This window comes from Vipera berus (assembly GCF_964194415.1).
Source record: "Vipera berus genome assembly, chromosome: 2".
In the NCBI taxonomy this organism is placed as follows: Eukaryota; Metazoa; Chordata; class Lepidosauria; order Squamata; family Viperidae; genus Vipera; species Vipera berus.
In genome coordinates, this window is record NC_138203.1 from 177,015,016 (window position 1) to 177,029,056 (window position 14,041).

At 39.9% G+C, this 14,041-nt stretch overlaps 1 protein-coding gene across 2 annotated transcripts in view; it reads right to left on the reverse strand.

The window, feature by feature from the left end:
* Positions 1–413: 413 nt before the first annotated feature.
* Positions 414–14,041, reverse strand: part of PMP22 (peripheral myelin protein 22) — a 34,390-nt gene continuing 20,762 nt past the window's right edge. For both annotated transcript variants that reach the window (XM_081319646.1, XM_081319647.1), the window contains exons 4-5: positions 7,113–7,253; positions 414–1,870 (exon numbers count right to left, since the gene is read on the reverse strand). In XM_081319646.1, coding sequence (XP_081175772.1) covers positions 1,704–1,870; positions 7,113–7,253 — 308 coding nt within the window. In that variant the 3' untranslated portion in view covers positions 414–1,703. The remainder of the gene's footprint in view (positions 1,871–7,112; positions 7,254–14,041) is intronic.

A 14,041-nucleotide genomic window follows, 5' to 3' on the forward strand; every position in this document is an offset into this window, starting at 1 on the left:
TAAAACTAAGCACACCACATTGTAGCTTAGCACATTTTGTGAAGTTGGTCACTAGCTTGTCAATTGCCCAACATAAAAGGCTCATTCAGAACAATTGATTGAGATGCAATATAAGCCAAAGCACTTGAGTTATTCTGGCTTTTATTTCATTGCTTCTTAGTCCACACAGCTGGTATAAATCAGAAAAGCAAAGAGAAATAATTGCGTAATAATGCCTGGAGTCTTAGGATTAGACGGCACTGCCCATACTCCTCTGGGCGGTCACCTGTACAGTTCATTCCCAGACATCTCTGGAAGCACAGAAAAAAGTTACAGAACAGCGTTGGTTGGTGGGGGGGGGGAGCAGATTCTGTAAGCTCTATGGGGTTGCTTATTTCCCTTCTGACAAACAAAGGGGAAAAGAAAAAAAAATCCTTGGTTATAAGTGCTTTATTAAAAAAATAGTAATAATAATAATGGATAGCAACTTTCCTACATACAAAAGCAGTTATAGGTTGTATATATTACACAGAATTATTTATCATTCCTTTTGGCTTTTCTCAAAATGGTTACCCCAATTTCCAGTGAGCAACGGTTAAATGGCTTAGCAATATAAGGAATGGTAAATAGATAGCACCATTTCACATATTTGGTATTTGATCTCAGAGGATTTAGGGAAAAGGGATGAGGGTGGACCATAGAGCTTAGAAAGCGTCATTCAACTTTTCCACTTTATTCTCCAGGAAAAGGAGGAAAGTCTTTTCTGAAGATCAGCTGGCATAGATGGAAGAGAACCACTAGGCTAGTTAAAAATCAATTCACTTTTTATTTTAGATTGTCATCCCGCCAACAGTGTTCCTTTCAACTAATTCAGCCTCTGTGCTAGCCTTGGCTGTTCTAAGATATGTAAACATTTCCTTCTATCCCGAGACTGATGCCTAATTCAGGATCTTTGCATCACCTCCGTCCTACAAGGAACTCGGGTGATCATATCTGTGGGGGTTACAGGAGGTGATAACAGTGGCGAAGAGCTTTGGGTTACATCACTGAGGCAATATACCTCATTCAACCCTTCACAACTTGGTTGTCATCCCAAACAGTTGAGAAGCTGGGCTCACCCACCCTTACCTTAACACACCATCTGCTTCCGGGTAGAAGTTCCTCCCCTTTCTGTGTAGCATTTGGTCTCCATCATTTGGTTAAAAGGGCCATAATGCAGACATGGGCTAAGGTAGGTGCCAGGACTATACCTAGTTGGAGGGCGAGATGGAGGGTTCTCAAACTGGGCTTGGCTTGAGGTTGACAGTGGAAAGCTTTGGAGGAGGGATCCACTTGCTTCCACAGCATAAATGCAGGGAGGGAAAAGCGGCACTCTCATTACATTGTTAGGAGTTAAAGAGTTCTTAGGCACTTTTTTTAGGCTTTAAACATGGTGGCAGGTCAACAACAAAAGCAAACAGTACTCTGTACATATATGTAAAAAGTGTTATAAATAGGCTTTTTAAACCATAGATACTATATACATCTCCAATGAATACAGTAATCCTTCTTTCAGCTCTCTTTTTTCCTTTTTTCCCCCTTAATATATTTGTGGATTTTGAAGGGACTGGGTGGGTGGATGGATGGGGCTGGTGTTTGGGGGGGGAGTGTATTGTTTTTCATTTTCTATCTTCCCAACACCTCTTGTCCTGAGGGCTTTAGTCTCAGTGACCTCCCTTGACATTTCACTCGCGTTTCCTCAAGATGACATAGATCACCCCGCTAAGGATAGCCAGCGGGAAAGCCACCCAGGACAGAATGTAGGCAAAGCCAAAGGAGACGTTCTCTGTGGAGGGATGCCAGTCTGTGTGCCTCACAGTGAAGATGGCCGCAGCACTCATCACGCACAGGCCTAAGAGAGGGAGAGAGAGGGAGAAAGAACATGAGCATCCAAGTCCGTGACTGAGACCGAAGAACATAGAAAGATGCTTTGGTTTAGGAAACTCCCTTCTCCCCCCTCAATTCCAACCCTCTGACTTCAAGAAATGGTAGGAAGTTGACAGCCATGTTTAAGGCATCATTTATCTCTTGCGTTTGGCAAAATAAAAGCCCTCTTTTCAAAACATCCAAATTTTCTTTAGGGCCAACCCAATTGTCCCAGCAGTTGCAGACGACCTGGTATAATGTAGAGCAGGGCTTTTCAACCATGGTACGGGTACCACCTGTGGTACACTAGCACCTGGCAAGTGGTACGCAACCATCCTAGAAAAGTGGTAGCGGGGGAGGGGAATGAGCTGAACCGGTGGCAGCACCGCACAAGCCTGAGTGACAGATGGCTGGCTGGAGCTGCAGGGCTGTCAGGGCTCAGCAGAAGTGGCAGGATCAGCACCAGGTTCCAGCTGGAGCTCGGCTCTGATCCCGGCGCTTCTGAGCCCCGAAGAAGCGCCAATCAGCTGGAATGTTGTAGCATCCCCAGGGTCTTGTGATTTACATTCAGATGCCTGGCAACTGATTCATATTTATGATGGTCACAGTGTCCCAGGGTCATGTGAAGTGACCAAAACCTGCTGCAACCACCCAGCAGAGGCGGGGGGAAATAAAAAACAAACACCATCCCACCCCCACTGCCAATCCTCAACAGAAATGCTCACAACAATGAAAACCTCAGACAGGAGGAAGAGCGCAGCCGGGCGGGCAGGCAGGTGTCTTGCTCACCTATGGCTTGGGGGACACTTTTTTCAGTGCCATTGTAACTTCGAACAGTCACTAAGCGAACTGTTGTAAGTCGAGGACTACCTGTAGTTCATCACTTTTTTCCTTTTTTTTTGTCATTAAGTTTTTGACACCTTGCTAGGCGACTGGTGGTACTCGGATGTTGCCATATTCTAAAAGTGGTACAATGGGTGTAAAGGTTGAAAAGCCCTGATGTAGAGAATACAGGTACTGTTTGGTTGAAAAAAAAGCCCTTCGTCTGCTCAACAGGGCAAGCTAGAAAGGTGCTGTTTTTAAGTTCAGGTTGTTAACTTTAAGGAGGACCCCAATCCGGCTGGAGTTCTGCTCTGCAACCCCCAGCACAGTAGTTAATTCTACCTTGTCCTAATCAGTAAAGCCAAGCCTGACATTTCTATTTTTCCATCCTACTGCCTCCAGTATCTAAGCTCCCGAGATCAACATTTAAGCTGCTCAAATCAGGCTCCTGTGTAGCAATGCCACTAAGGTCAGCTTTTTTGTATTGCCAGCTCAGCAACACCAGCTCCATGGGCTTTTCTCCTTTTTGCTTTTTCTGAAAGCCCAGCATCAGAGTTTGCCAGGATTACACAATGCCCCTTCTATTCACGGTCCAGAACAAGGCTCTTCCGTTGATCCCTGCCATTCCACAACCTGCTCTATGGGCCACCAGAGTCATTTCTGTTCCTACAACATGCCTCGGGACCACCTACACCTCAGTGCAGTGATATTTGAGCCCTTCTTTCTCTCTACACTGCCCCCTTTGTTTGCAGAAAATGCAAGAGTAGGAAGGTGTTGAATTCATGAACTGCTGATGTAGCTCCCAGTTCTCTGGGCCAGCGAGTGAACACCCACAACTGAAGCCCACATGCTGCAAGCAAAACTTATTATCTCTCTGTTTGGGTGGAATAGAATAAAGCATTCTGTAAGTCATCTACAGTCTTTAGAGAAGAGAGCATAAATTGTCTGTGGAAAGGGCAGCAGAGAGAAGATCTGTACCTTTAAGCAGAAATACTCAACCTCAGTTTTGGTACGTGTCAAGGGGGTTGTTTCACTGATCCATGCATACTTTTTGTACTTTTTTGCTTGCAAGAGGAAGCCAAAAGGTAATAGCTTAGGATTATTTTCCCAGTGCTGCTAGGAGCATGCATATGCAATAGGAGCAAAGGCTGTGGGCCTCTACTCCAAATCCATTGTGGTGCTAAAATTCAGCTTTCATAATTCTCTAACTATTGCTGTAAAACTGGAAGCACATCTCGACAGATGCCTTCCACTTTATCAACATGCTAGTCAGTCATCTTTCCTCTGGCATTCTGTCCCCTTGCTCTTCCAATTGGGGTCCTTCTGATATCACAAATTAGCTTCTCACATTCTGAATGTCCTTGTATGGAAGCAATGAAATAAGGATTCTGGAACTGTGCATATCTTTGTGCATAAATTATGAGCCATACGTTTGAGCTGGGGAACCTCAAATAAAAGTCAAGGGACTGTCTTATATTTGTTTTTGGACTAAAACTTCCATCTTATTGGTTGCAAAGTTAAGAAGAAGGATTCCTTTCATCACATTTCTGCCACGTTTTCCTACCTGGATTATTAAATTGCTAATGGAAAAATTAAATTTTCCAAAAGGACAGAATTAATATTATTTCTAATATAAGATGATGCAAACTCACAATTCAGTTCAGGCAGTCTCCAGTTAAGAACCAGCTCTATTCCTTTCACTTAAGTTTGTTTAAGTCATAACTCATACTTACAAATTGGCTGCCTTTTATTAAAAATGGTGAACAATCTTGTCCTTCCTTCACCTGACAAACTGCTGAAGCCATACAATGCTTTCAGGAATCACTAAACATTGCTGAAAACAGGCTGTATATGGCATTAAAAACTCAAAACTTCAGCAGTTTGTTGGCTTGAGGAAGGAGAATACCATCTGCTATTTTAAATAATATGCAACCATATCTAGGGTCTGTCCTTAAGTTAGACATTCTTAAGCAGGAACTGCCTGTATTTGGAGGGCCATTGGGCTATTATAGCTGAAGTTCCTTGTTGGTGTTTGATATGTTTGTGTTGTTGTCTGGCTCTGCTGTTTTGTTACTATTATATGCTCTTTCTTGCTCAATTTTACTCTATATTGTTTTATTTTTTCCCATGAACTGCTCAGAGGTGGAGTTGGGTGGTCCCATAGTGAAATAAAATTGAAAATATCATGCTCATAATTTGAGACTGTTCTCTCAGTCACATAATCCCTTACCAAAGCCCAAGAAGCTATTGTCTCCAGATGCTTAATAGCAATCAAACCTTCTTTTGCATAAAGGTCACTGAATTTTACACATAGTAATAACAGAAGCAAATGTTCTAAAAAGTCAGTTCTGAGATCTCCACCCCCATTCTTCCAGCAGACATGCACATGTAGTCTTAAGATTATGCAACTGAATCCACTTTGTTCCTTCTGGGAAAACACTGTAGATAGAGCAAAATCAACCTTCTCTTTCTCAACATTCTGTTCCTTTCAGCACAGCGGTTGAATTATACAGCAACAACCCCCACCCTCAATCAACCATTGTGCCATTGCTCTTCCTAGGCTGAGTCATAAAACAAAAGATTGTTTGGGGGGCAGAAGCTTTTCACTGATTCCCCCCCACCCCCCGGGATGCCTTTCAGATATTCCACCCAACAGAAACTGAGTTTCATTCGCTCATATTGATCCTGCCCATGAGATTGCAAATAGGAAAAACCTGGGTGAGGGCCGGTTTTATCCTAGTTACAAAGAAACATGAATATTCTATAATTCCAGCGAAGATTGCAAGGTACAGATAGAATGTTCACAAATGCACAATGCACCCTACCACCTGAGGAACAATACAAAGAAGCATCACCATGTATTCTGAGAAAGAATACATGTCCTACCCCATCCTTTTTTTTTTTTGGAAGGGAAGCTAATTTATCTATGCCAAGGCAGCTCTCATTCCGGAAGAAATTCTTCTTTTTTTTTAAAGGACACAGACATGAAATGTTCAACTCTAATTAGGTTGGAGCACAAAGAGATGAAAGGTAGTCAACACAGAGCTTAGCTCTTGGCAGAAGGTGTACTGAGCAGCACACAACACTGTCAGCCAGATCCTATCACAAGCAGACTCATTGGCTGAACTGGCAAATCATGCTCGATAGTACTTCAAGACTGAAAATGAATGATGATAATGTCTGGGAAGTCTACCCTGAAAAAAAGCCAAAGCATGGGGGACATAGCCCAATGTAGCTGGAAGGCATCAGAGTAGGGAAAGCAGCCATATAATATTCAGCTCATTTTAATACAACAGGTTTAATCTCTAGCCTAGAATAGAGCAAGTATGTAGAATGGATGAATGTTGTTCCTTCTGCTATGCTAGACGCAGAGAGACTTCATTCAGTGCACATGTTCTCCTAAACAGATGGTTATCAGTCCAGCCCAATTCAAATTTTTATCTCTAGACCTACATTTATGTCTTAGTACTGTATGATGACGTATCTTCAAAGGAAATTAAACTGCATTTTTGGGAGGGACAGCATAATACATGGTTCATAGTATTAAAAGACCAGGAAGGAAATTTCAGGGCTTCTTTTTTTAAAAAAAATCTACCTTTGGCTGGCAATTTATTTCTATTTTTAATTGGCCAGTAAATACATTGTACATAAATTCCATAGCTGAATACTGGTATAAGCCTGTTGGTTTGATTCCTATTTAAATAGTTCTCAAATTAATTCATTTGAAATGTCCTTTTCAACAGAGACACAAGAATTTTTTTATTGGATTTTAAGCAAAATGTTGGAGTTTTGGCAAGGATGCAAACAGAGGCAGGAGGAATAAAAATCTGTGAGATAGTTCCAGGTACATGTTAAATTTCAAGGATATAGAAAATCTCTGAAATCCTAATATTATAAGATACCAAAATGGGATGAGGCACTTATAGTGCCTTATAGTGAGAGAAAGACAGCTGTTTTCTTTAATAATACAAAACTCTAAAAAACATGATATAACAAAAACTTGTCTCGTTCTTGTTGTTGTCATCCCATCTACCAGCACCAATATATTCAAACAGAAATGCTAAAGAAGAATATTAATTGTTGAATCTCCAGGTCTATTATCCATATCTGATTAGCAACTGAAGTTGAAATCTTGTTATTTTTATATGGAAGAAATCCTCTTGAATTAAGTGCACATTTCAAAATGAATACTCAAGGGTGTTTTGTTAGCAAGCTACTGAAATTGGCTCAAGATGATGGATGGGATTTGCATCCATGTAATGCAACCTGTCTGGAGAGCACCAAGTTCTGGGAGGCTAGAAGAGACTCCTGTTTGACTGGAATTGCCCTGCTCTCTCTATTATTAGCCATGGTTTTCTTCCCTTTGCAAGCGTTTCATAGCACACATTTCTCTCCCCTCTACTTACCAGCAAGGATCTGGAAAATACCAGTAAGGTAGAATCGTCCACCTTTAGTGAGTGTGAAGAGCTGGCAGAAGAACAGGAACAAAGATTTAACACTGAAGATGACAGAAAGTATCATCAAAGCTTGGACAGATTGCAGCCATTCTGGAAAGTAAACAGGGAGACAAGAGAAAAGTTAGGACAATATTAACCATATATATTTCTACCGCTGCACATACCCAGGACATTACAGCAGCATTTCCAGCTTTTCTATCTGTAGAACTCAGCCAATCATAAAAATAAATGAAGATTGCCTGTTTTCTTCCAAATGTTTGGAATTTAGTCCTGTACCTTGTTTTTAGTTTAGATAAGCAATGGTCTGAAAATATAGCATATTTTGTTTGCAAAACTATAGACATCTGATTACAAGAACGCACAAAGATCAGGCATACAAGACATCATGAAGTGAATTATTTTTAGATCTGGCTGGAATGGACAGGAGAAATGGGAATTATGGAGTTTCAGTGCATGTGAGACATGCTTGTTTGGGGAAGGTGGGATTAGAGGCATAAGTCTCTCCATATGAAATAATCATAAAGTCTTCCTAGGCACAGTTGCTGAAAAAGCTGGTAAATCCAGTCCTGAATATCCGACTGAGTATCACTGGCATATTGACGTCACATCTTTATCATTGCTATCAACCAGCAGCAAGAGTTATTCCTGCTAAGATATGGGCCACATCACTGATGAAATGCTAGGAAGAAGTGCCTTCCCAGACTATGGCAGCAGGAAAACAAGGGTATGCAGAAGGCTGTTATCAAGGCTGGGAAGTCAACAGGTGGCAAACATTGGAAACAACCAAATCAGTTCTAATGGATAGTCCTGTCCTCATTGTGACCTTTACAGGAGGCATTGGACATTGCTGCCAAAAGGATAAGTCAATAAATTCACACTATAAACCTGTTCAAAGCCAGCCTGAATATTTGAGTCAGAGGCTATTTGTGAGCCTTGTGGGTGGCTAAGTGGCCTTGCAAAACAAACACTACAAAATGCCACCACTGTGCTGTTTTGATGCAGGAATAATTTTAAAAAAGACTTTTATGTAAAGCAGAGTTTAGTCTAACTGGTCTAAAAAGAGAGAATAGAATTAGCTCAACTCCATGGAGCGCTTCTATCTATTTAAAGCTATGTGGAAATTAGTAGTTCCCACAAAAGGAACCTTGCATTTGCACAAGCTCCTTTTTTGTAAATTTTTTCTTGCCTTTATTTATAAGATAAAAAAGGGGGGAAATAACCAAAGCAGTACAATAACCTTTTCAGCTCTTACTTTTATTAAGCCCATAAAATTTTAAAAAGGCCAAAATATTGATCTGGATTCATGCACATTCTTTGTACTAAAGCCTATCAGGGACTTTGTATTTTCCTTCCCCCAAAAAAAGTGAAGCAGAAAAAAACACTCTTTAAAATGGGGTGAATCTTCTCATAATTGAGGAGCTTATGACAGGCACAAACATACTTATTTCTACCTAGAATTTCTTTGTTCTAGTCCAGCATCCTGTGTTCAAATTTGGCAACTTCAGGTCCCAAAATTCCCTAGCAAGTCCACACATCTTAAAATTGCCAAGTTTAGAAAACATTGGACTAAGCCCAATAGATTTCCATACCATATGCACATCAACTTTTTTTGTTGTTTGCTTGTTTTTTAACAAGACAAGGATTTGTTGCTATCTTTATCTAATGCTGTATCATTCAATCAACCCACTGCAAATGTCATGCATTCTACTTGTGTCATGATGCACAAAGGACAAACTTTGTGACAGCACCCAAGAACTACAGTTCCCACATATTACATATACATTCCAATAAGGCTTGACCAGTCAATGTAAGCATTTATTCCACCTTAGCACTGTTCATACTTGTCCTGATACATTGATTCTATCCAATTCATAGGAAATCTGTTATTGCTTTGGGAGCCACGTTTTGATGTGTTTTGTAATTCTAGATAGCATTTTTCATACATTGAACAAACAAAATCCTTTTAGTACAGCCATTGCAAAACACTATGACTGCTGTATATGATATATCAATAGAGTCAAGTTAGGCATTTTCCAAATTTTTGACATGCTGAGCCCCAAAGGTTCACCATTATTGTTCTAGAAGAAAACTCTAGGACCTACTTTGATCGGGTCATGTATAATGCATTTTTCACACATAGTCATTCACACAAATAAACTGTAAAAATATATAATAGTGGACTTATGCTTGACCTGTTTTACATCTGTGTCCTTTTGGCTGGTTAAGGCTGACTGGGAGGAGATGTGTGATTAGGTTCTATTTAGGAAAGATTGCTGAGAGAATAACCACATGGCAGCTTCCAAGGACCTTGAATGAAGTAGATTATCTGGACCCCTTTCAGTCAGGCTTTATGCCACATATTATGGGACTGAGACAGCATTGATCACACTCTTGGATGACCTTTGTTCAGTGTAGGATGGGAGTAATTCATCCATCATTGCTCTTCTTGACCTCTCAGCAGCCTTTGATACCATCAATCATGGTACCTTTTGGAGTTGCTTCAGGAGTTGGGATTGGCGGGACTGTATTGCAGCAGTTTTCCTTCTTCCTCTGGTGTCTCTTACAGTCAAGTATTAATAAGAGAGGGAGAGCTCCCAGCCAATGGCCCATTTTGCCCATAAAGCTACTGAGTAAGGTGATCTGATGGTTTGGAGTGAGGTATCATCAATATGTCAAAACCCAGCTTTATATCTTCACCATGGGCTTGAATGATGCCAGGGATGTCTCGTCCAGGGGCCTGGATGGGATGTAATGATTTTGGGCATTTGGGCATTCTGATGACAAGGTTATTCTACCTCTGATCCTGAATGGGATGGCACAAGGTGCGCAATTTGGGGGTCCTCCTGGACTCATGGCTCCTGCTAGAAGAGAAGGTGGTAACCATGGCTAGGATACCATGGTGCATACCTCCAGGTTGTGTACCAGTTGCACCCATTCCTAGTCTGGGAGGCTTTGTTCACAGTCATTCATGGCCCCCTGACCTCTTTGTCTGGATTACTGCAACACAGTCTACCTTGGGCTGGCCTCGAAAAATTTTGGAAGCTTCAATTAGTGCAAAATGCAGCTTCATGGGGTAGTAATTGGTATACATTTGACACATGTAACACTACTACTGTGTGAGCTGCATTGGTTGTCAGGGTGTTCCTGGGTGCAATTCAGGGTGCTGGTTAAAGCCTCTGATGGTTTGGGACCAGATTATCTGAGATTATCTCCTATCTGTCCAATTTGGTCCATCAGCTTTGGCATAGTACAGATCCCATCAGCCGAGGGATGTCAGCTGCAGGGACTAGGAGATAAACCTGTCTTCTGTAGTCCCTCTGGAACTTCTCTTTTCAGAAATAAGGATGACTCTGACTCTGATGGCCTTTCATAAGGCCATGAAGACGTGGTTTTGTGGCCAGATCTGGGGCCCCAAGTGTTTTAAGGGCCCTATTTATTTGGCTGTATCAACACGTAGGGCAATAATTCTATTCAGCAACCATATATTTATTATGAATTGTTTTCATTGTTTTATTGTTCATTTTTATGATATATTCCACTCACCAGTTGAGATTGGTGGCTATAAAAATTAAATAAAAAGTATTTATTATCCCTATACCATAGCATTGTATAACATTTGACACAACAAGCTAGACTTATTTTAATGGCATTAATACCTTGGCACATAGTTCATTAATTTATTTTATTTATTTTATATTTAAATTTATATACCGCCCTATTCCCGTAGGACTCAGGGCGGTTTACAGGGAAATTTTAAAGTTAAAATACATCACATACAATTAAAATCAATTAAAACTAAGATTAAATTAATCCCTGAACTTAACTAAAACCCCATTAATTAAATAATTAAAACCCCTCAGTCTGGGCCAGACAGCTCAAAAAAAACAAGTTTTCAAGTCCCTACGAAATGAGCGAAGGTCGGGGGCGGTCCTAAGCTCTGTGGGAAGCTGGTTCCAAAGGGCCGGCGCGCCCACAGAGAACGCCCTTCCCCTGGGAATAACCCACCAGCATTCCTTAACCGGCGGTACCCTAAGAAGGCCCTCCCTGTGGGAGCGCACAGGACGATGGGAAGTTGATGCCGGCAGCAGGTGTTCCCTTAGATAATCCCTTAGATAATCTGGTTATAAATGGCTAATGTATTCCAACCATGATTATACCTGAATAGAATGCTTGTTATCTAAAATTGGCTACCTTTAATTATTTGTAGAAATCTTTCTATATACAGTTATCTCCACAACTCTTTTAAAAAACGACTGCCAATCTTCTTGTACTCTTCAATCAAAGCTTTGTTCACAGGCATTCTATATTCTCATTTGACTTCTATTAAATATTAAAATGAAAACCAGAGAGGCATCCATATTGTAGATCAGTGTTGAATAAGAACAAATGTTTTGTTAGTGATGCTCTTCCCCTTACTTCCAAAACCCACCAACATTCCTATCGTATCATGTTTGACAGACAAAACTGTAGTAATTAGTTAACAAAACTAATTTTCCAGAAGGTTGATCCATACAGACACAGAGGATTATGATGATAAAAATTAGAGAGATAATATTGCTTAAGAATTTCAGCTCAATCTCACTGTACATTCTTTTTCAGAAGTAAAGACCAGCTGTGTTTCTGGTGTCCAGATTAAATCTCAATTCCCACATGTACAATATATCTCATGACTTGAAGATTCTTCAGCTGGATGGCCACCAGAGCATCCTGCCTATTAAGAGTTTATGTTGAAACCAAGGAAAGTAGATTCCAAACATGACTAAAAGGCAAACTATGAAGATGAAGAATGCTCTAAGCAGCTTTCATGTAAGGAATTTGGAAATAGTGTTTTTTTTCCTTTTCAATGTCCAGTTTTTCTTCTTGTGCAATAGGATATCAAGTATCACAATGGGTAACTCTTTGGGAAGAAATAAAATATTTGCTTTGTGGGTGGTCCTTGATTAGAGGCTGGTATGGTATGAATGTGTCTGTGAGGGAGATATAGAGGAGATTCCTTTACAAGATAAAAAAAGTTCTGAAATGAAACACCAGGGAGAAAGCTATGAAAACTTTTACATTTCATGATGTGGGAATTATTTTCCCATGATATGATCCCACATAACCAGAGAGAAAGGGATATGTGCAACTAATGCAACAGTATGGGTGGGAAGATTTTATAGACTACACCTGCAACCAACAGCTTCTAGTTGCCTGGAGACCTATGCAACCTGTCCCATCCTAGGGCTGCAAGTGACTCTCACAAGAGACAAACCAAGCAGAAAAGTTCTTGCTACTCATCTACATAAATACAAGAATTGTCCCTATTTTAAAGGAGAAACTGGATGGAATGCATTGAGAGAGGCATTCCACTGGATGTCAAACACTTGAAAGGGTTTTAATATCTTCTTTTCTAAAAAAAAACCCTCAATGCTGTTGTGGTTTAATGAAAGTACATGGTGTACATGTTACTTCAGGCCCTTCAACAAATGAGCTCATAAGAACGTAACTCTTAACCATTAAGAGTTGTTAAAATGTCACTGTAAGCAACAGATAAAGAAAACATTTTCTGTATCTGGTAATTTCCAGATGTGTTGAATTCTCATAATTACCAACCAGCGCATTTCCTTATCTCAGCATTTGGTTATGGATATCACAGAGGCTAAAGTCCATATTTGGAGAATGCTAATTTGCAAATTGCTAATTCTAACAGATTTGCTAATGTTTTTCTACTGAAAAATGACAAGAATGGAAGGGAACACCTATATTAATGCATAGAACTGGCAAGCAGTAGGCTGTAATTTTATTTCTTAACAACTACACATTAAACTGGACCTCAGACAATGAAGATGGGAAACTGCTGAAATCTCCCAGTTTTAGCTGGCATGGAAATGATCACTGGTCAAACTAGACACAAGACTCAGTTTAATGTAGCATTATATAAGGGAATTGCACCTATAGTAATAAGCACTAACATTCCATCAAGTTTATTGAACAAGTGTAACATCACTGAATACACCTGAAATGAATTAGTCATCTAATTCAACAATGAGCATGTGCCAGGCTTATGGGTCCTTGTTTTGTTTAGATCCCAGAGGCCTATTCGAAACACACAAAACCATCAGCTAAGGAGAAAGTCATAGAGTAACTCATAAGGATTGCTAAATTATTGTATATTATTGTGCCATCTGCCCATGCAATAAAAGAACTACAGATCAGAGGTTGTGAAACTAAAGTCAACACTGTACAGAATTGCACAAAGGCTTATAAAAAGGTGTCTGCTTAGTACAGAATGTTACGCTGAAGAATTTTATACTATTGGAAATCAGTAATCAGGAACTCTTAGAAATGCAGTGTATATCACAGATGGACTTATAAATACATACCTAATTTTGACCAACCCTGATCTATTTACTTTGTATTTTATGCATGCAAACTCGACTTCAATATTATTTTTGCCAGTCTCCCATTCCTTTAAAAATAGTTTGAAAGGGCTCTACAACCATTTTCTTCTCTTGTGCCTTAGAATGCTGAAAAGTAGGGTTAAAAATTAAAAATCAATCTGACGTGCAGTAACAAAAAATATTAAACATTCTTCATAAAAAAGTAAAGAACATTGCTTGCACTTTCTCATCTTCATCTGTAGTTTAAAATATGTGCTTTGTTTGCTCATATGCAGAAAGATTCCAGAGGGATCCAATGAAGATCCAATCTTTTCCTTTGGAAGGTTAAGTGAGGAATTGAGTAAAGACAAGAATACTTGCAAACATGAAAATAAACTGTCTACTAATTCTACAGAGCTCAAAAACTTTTTTTTAGAAAAAGATCAGCTGTAATAATTATAGCAGTGTGACAAACCATGTAGTCCAGGAGAAAATAAACATTTCTACCAATCCTGACTG